This window comes from Juglans regia, chromosome 9 (assembly GCF_001411555.2).
Source record: "Juglans regia cultivar Chandler chromosome 9, Walnut 2.0, whole genome shotgun sequence".
Classification (NCBI taxonomy): domain Eukaryota; kingdom Viridiplantae; phylum Streptophyta; class Magnoliopsida; order Fagales; family Juglandaceae; genus Juglans; species Juglans regia.
Genome location: NC_049909.1, coordinates 17,104,030 through 17,109,664, shown reverse-complemented (window position 1 = coordinate 17,109,664; position 5,635 = coordinate 17,104,030). Strand labels below are relative to the sequence as shown.

At 39.1% G+C, this 5,635-nt stretch overlaps 1 protein-coding gene across 1 annotated transcript; it reads left to right on the top strand.

The window, feature by feature from the left end:
• The first annotated feature begins 297 nt into the window (after nucleotides 1-297).
• Nucleotides 298-5,367, top strand: LOC108984093. Its single transcript, XM_018955922.2, has 9 exons — nucleotides 298-801; nucleotides 2,173-2,324; nucleotides 2,680-2,775; nucleotides 2,868-2,930; nucleotides 3,709-3,777; nucleotides 3,867-3,969; nucleotides 4,052-4,123; nucleotides 4,780-4,868; nucleotides 4,971-5,367. The coding sequence occupies exons 1-9, from the start codon at nucleotides 486-488 to the stop codon at nucleotides 5,121-5,123; spliced, it is 1,113 nt and encodes a 370-aa protein (XP_018811467.1). The 5' UTR covers nucleotides 298-485; the 3' UTR covers nucleotides 5,124-5,367.
• Nucleotides 5,368-5,635: the final 268 nt, after the last annotated feature.

Genomic DNA, 5,635 nt, shown 5'->3' with positions numbered 1-5,635 from the left:
GGAATGATTGTATATACTGTAAACACAAACTGTAAAATGAGAATTAAGATAGAGATGATTTTTCGCTAAAACTTTAAACTTATCCTTAAATTATGAAAATGAAGAAGAGATGAAGAATTCGATGAGAATATTCTTGTGCAAAGTAACGTGTGTTGATATGTTTACATTTATAGCAATTCTCAAATTATTAAATAAAAATAACAATCAACCATTCTGGTTAGCCCACGTGTTTAAATTCCGAACATAACATTTGTCAACGTGTTTGTACCTCATTGGGCAGCTGGATATCCGGACCGTCCTCTGTCGGAGACGACCAATGAATCCCACTCAAAGCTCAGAAAGACCTGCCTAGTGGCTAGTAGTAGTACTTCTCAGACGTCACGCCAAGCTAATCTCATTAGATAACACCAAGACGGAGATGGAGAAGAAGACGAAGACCATCGGTCCCTTCACTTAACTCTTTCCTTTACCAATTGCTCCCCTCGATGTCGTTCACTTCAACGACGACGTCGTTGCCCAGAATAGCCGGGCTTTGCTCGAGGCTCGGTGAGTCTCCGGTGAGAAAGAAGAATAGGTTCTGCTCCCACGGAGGAGTACGGGTCGCCACACGGTGCGTTAGGGCCTCTTCGGAGCGGAGTGGCGAGCGGATTGATGGGAGAATAGAGGGAGGGGGGGATGGGCCAGCAGGAAGGTTCACGAGCCCGGCCATGGAGGTGACCACATTTGATATGAGCTTCGGCGAGGCCGAGATCCCCGTTTGGGAGAAGATTGGCGCCGTCGTCAGGCTCGGTTACGGAATCGGTCAGTTCCATTTTTCCTCGTTTTTTTTTTTTTTTTTTTTGTGATGCTTTTTAGTTATGCGGGTATGGGAGTAGTTGGAAAGTGTAGTCAACCTTTCGTGCTTTTGGGATCGAGCAGTACATCAAACTGACTAAAGAAGGTTTTTAGGCTTCTCTGAGGACCTTTTACTGATATTGATGTACTTACCGGATTTTTTTAAAGAGAGATGCAAAATGAATGGTGGAGAATCCGATAAACATCCCTTTGTAAACCGGGCAATGAAACCAAAACTATGAACTGGCAATCTGGGTCCTTATTTCCTGGCGTAATCGAGGAAAGGACTGCTATGGACGGGTTTTGATATCATGTTGGGAAACTACGATGCTACGGCTAAAAGCTGTACCCGGACTTGATTGTTTCGGATCTGGAGGTTCCGTAACCCTCATCCTCCATATCCTTGAAAAGGAAAATAATTATGATTGTCTTCGGACATGTGGGCCCCACGTGCACGTTGAAATGTTGATCCAGGTGTAGAGAGTAACGGATAATCGAATGGTCAGACCGGAGCTGGGTGTGTGATGGCTACGGGAGGGCGGATGGCGGCAAACCCAAGATTTTAACGGCAAAACGAAAGGAGAATGAAAATGGTGAAAGAAAGGAATTAGAAGGCAGGTAAATGAGTCGGAGGCAACCCGGTAGAAGCTGGTCACAAAAAAAATGGATCGAAAGAGGTCCGGAAACCAAGACTTGGAGGTGGCTTGTGGCGGCCACGCGCCCGATGATGGCGCAGTCAAGAGTCTGTTCTAATGATAGGAAGCCAAGGGACGGCTGATGGCTGGTAGTGGTGAAGAAAAGGATGGCGATTATAATGATAGGAAGCCTCTGGTGCTTTGATTTGTGGAAAACCGTATCTATCTTCAAAATTCCTAAGAGAGAAGAAGAAAAATTAGCAGAGGGAAATAAATTAGAAAGAAGGAGGAGCAACCCGGAAAGGAGCTAGAGGACGTGGAGGAAGGGAGAAGCTCAAATTCTCCGATGTGGGCTTTTCTGGTGGGAGAAGTTCTCGGGGAGGGGTTTCCACACAGAGAGTGAAGCGATCGATTGGTTTGCTTATAGCTTCACACAAATATACTTACCAATTAACTTGTCGCAACCCAAAATAACAATGTCATTAACTTAACATATCTCGATTAATCATGGAATAAACTTAGCGTGCTGATGTTCAAAATTTGAATTTGGGTCTTTTCTTCTGTTGCTCTCTTTATGTTTGTATGTTAGTAATGAAAAACCTCATAATGTTTACTGTGACGAAAAACTGTATGCTGATATTTTTTTCTAAAATCTCTCTCTCTCGCTCTCCACATAATGTTAATTGTGGTTTGGTTATATCAGGCATATATGGTGCAATGGCTCTAGCAGGAAGGTTCATATGCTCAATGAGCGGAATCGATTCTATGGGAGGTTTCCATCCATCATTAGATGCCATACTACAAGGACTTGGATATGCTGCTCCTCCAATCATGGCCCTTCTGTTTATACTAGATGTAAGCTTTGATTCATTGATTCATTATTTACAAGTTTTACAAACTCCCTCTCGTGTTCACTTGTTTCTGTTGATTTGTGCTTTATTTCTTATATTGCGTCCTGACTTGCTGTATCTTGAGCAATTACGTAGTTTGAATCTAAAGGGACAGAGTATCTTGGGTTCGGTTTCTTGTCAACACTGTCTAAGTTTTAGATTTTTTTTTTTTGGGGGGGGGGGGGGGGGGGACTGGTGAGGGTCACTGTGACCTTTCCATGGTAGTTTTACATGGACTGATCCTTGAATTAGTGGTCGACATTATTATTATATTATATACACACACGCAATAATACCTTACCATATTGACTTGGTTATAGGATGAAGTTGTGAAGTTGTCACCCCATGCTCGTGCAATCAGAGATGTGGAGGATGAGGAGCTATGGAACTTTTTCTATGGAATGTCGTCTTGGCAGGTAGATTATCTAATAGTTGCGTGGTTTACTCTATGAGTGTCATTCAGAGATAGTGTAAAGGAAATGGTTTAATTATCCTTCACTTTTTGCAGTTTATAATGATTGTTGCCGCAAGCTCAGTGGGAGAGGAGCTTTTTTACAGGGCTGCAGTTCAAGTATGTTCTCATAAATATGTGTTAATTTCTACCTTAATATATAGGTTAAGAGATACTACTTGAGATATTTCAGACTGAGGAGATGTAATCCTTGAAGTTTACGAGTCAAGGAGTAACATTTTAACTTTGAAGTATGTGTCGAGATTGTCAGTGTCATAAAAGGACGCTAAGTTTATTCATTTTAACTGGAAGCCTACTTTGCTATATTTGGTGAAGTTTGCATTTATCCATACGATGTTTTCACATTCATACCAAGTAATTGTTGCAAAATTTGGAAGCTAATAATTAATGTTAGAAAATGAATCAGCATGGTGAAATGGAATCGGGTAACTCTTCTTACTGAAATTAGGATGTTTGGAGTCGTTCCATGTGTTCGACATTCCATGGAAATTTACCTCGACAAATCAAGAGGGAGGGGGCGCGCCCGCGCCCCACTACTAGCTAGCACCCCCTTTATAAGGTAAACAAAAACTTTTTGGATATGCCTAGCCCAAGTACATGTGATGTATAAAAAAGAAAGCACCTACCTAAGGATTAGAAACACATAAAGATACATGCACCCACTTTATTACAATTGGGATAACTGTTTTCTGCCTTTTTTTTTTTTTTAATATTTTCTTTGTATATGCACTTGTTTATTGTATCTCAGACACCATGGAAGCTATGTAGTTAATGAATTGCTTTCTGCTGAAAAATTTTAATCGTGATACTTTAATTTCTGAGTTGTTTTACTTCATTATTACTGATATATATTTCCTTTGTTTGTGCAACTTCATAGGGAGCATTGGCTGATATATTTCTAAGGGGCACCGATCTTGTAACTGATGCTCGAGGAATGGCATCTCTGGTATGTGCCTGAGACATGCTCCTTCCTGTCATCAGTAGTAATACAAATATTTATTGTGACTAATTGTTAGAAGTTTCTTCAAAGTGTAGACTGGGGTGCTACCTCCTTTTGTTCCATTTGCTCAGGCGTTTGCAGCTGTGGTTACAGCTTGCCTTACAGGTTCTCTCTATTATGCAGCTGCTTCCCCAAAAGGTTTGATTTTATTAAGGAAATGTTTTCTAAACACAAAACTCTCAAGTTTGATTGCTCAGTTGTTCATTTTATTTTTCTTCAGATCCTACGTATGTTGTTGCTCCAGTTTTGCAGTCTCGTTCTGGTCGCGAAGATCTGAAAAAGCTCTTTTCAGGTTCAATCCCTTCCCTAACAAAATATCTACTATGGTAGCACCTTCTTTAGTTATTATTTGAAAATAATCTTGTTTCTTTTCCATGATTTTGAAACCAAGTGTTGGGATATTGTAGTCAATGTTCTGATCATTCATTTTATTTATTGTTATTGATGGTGATTGTGGTGGTCATTCCATTTCACCTAGAATGGCTATGTAAAGTCTATTGGACTATTTTTATCCCAGTAGCCACTATCAGCATTATATCTAGAGTAATGCTAAATACAAGTGTAAAGTGTGAAAGTCTCGTGTAAGCCCTTTGTAAAAAGTGGGTCCAACTAGAAAAAGTAGATTTTTCACATTTTTGGATGGTGGGGCTCACTTTTTTACAAAGGGACTGCACATGGCTTGTATATCTGGGGCTTATACAAATCATTACTCTTATATCTAACCTCTAATTTCTTTATATTAAGAACTTGTCCTAAGCTGATCTCTCTCCTTTCTGAAAAATCCATGTCTTCTCACTTAAATTGTGTGGAGAAATGGTGATTTTGTCACCTCATTATCTGTCAAGAATCTTGGACAGAATGAAGTATCGCACTGCATGCATATTCTACCTCTGTGTGATATCTGATCCCAATTTCTTTGATTCATCTGATTCTGGAGAATGATTGCAGCATGGTATCAGAAGAGGCAAATGAAAAAGATATATTCTCCCCTCCTGGAAGGACTTTTGGCACTTTACCTTGGTTTTGAATGGATCCAGGTAAGTTCAGTTTATGATGACGATTTCTTTATGCTGGTAGCTTTATCATTTTAGTTTCAAGAGAATGAAACTAATAGATCATCTGGTTTTTAAATATGACAGACAAATAACATTCTTGCTCCCATTATCACCCATGGCATATACTCTGCCGTTATATTGGGACATGGCCTTTGGAAAATACACGACCACCGCCGAAGACTACGCCAAAGAATCCACAACCTTAAATTAGAAGGAAAGAATTCAAATAAGTTATGAAGGAGCTGTACAATCATGAGGAATAACCAGTGTGTGAAGGAAATTAGTACATTGTCGCATAGCTAGCAGAGTTCATGTAGAAGTTTGTTAGTTGAATATTATGGCAGTCTCTAAATGGACATACAATATATAAATATTGTACATATTTACAGCACAAAAATACCAATTAATTTGTAGCATACGAGTTTAATTACTTGCATACATAAATTAGTACTGTCACCTCTGTAATCTTTTTTTCTTTTTCCTTTCTTTTAGCATCTGAGTTCTTTTTTTCCTCGCCTGATCACTACTATTATTGATCTATTTAATAATTTCATTTTCCTGATTTGTCTTTGATCATCGTGATGGCTTTGATTTACACAGTCGGTAGAAATCCTCGGTGGCTCTAGCTGCCCCCTTTTAAAAATACTCTCTTATGATGAATATTTTACCTACAAAAAGATTCATAAGCAGATATATTTTTATATGATACGTTAGATTATAAAATTATTTATAAATTTATTTTTATAAAA

Bases quoted from the DNA above. Each gene is read 5' to 3' on its own strand.
- LOC108984093 (XM_018955922.2), top strand. From the start codon at position 486: ATGTCGTTCACTTCAACGACGACGTCGTTGCCCAGAATAGCCGGGCTT. The intron at 2,325-2,679 runs GTAAGCTTTGAT...ACTTGGTTATAG, and splicing joins CCCTTCTGTTTATACTAGAT to GATGAAGTTGTGAAGTTGTC. The intron at 3,778-3,866 runs GTATGTGCCTGA...TTCAAAGTGTAG, and splicing joins CTCGAGGAATGGCATCTCTG to ACTGGGGTGCTACCTCCTTT.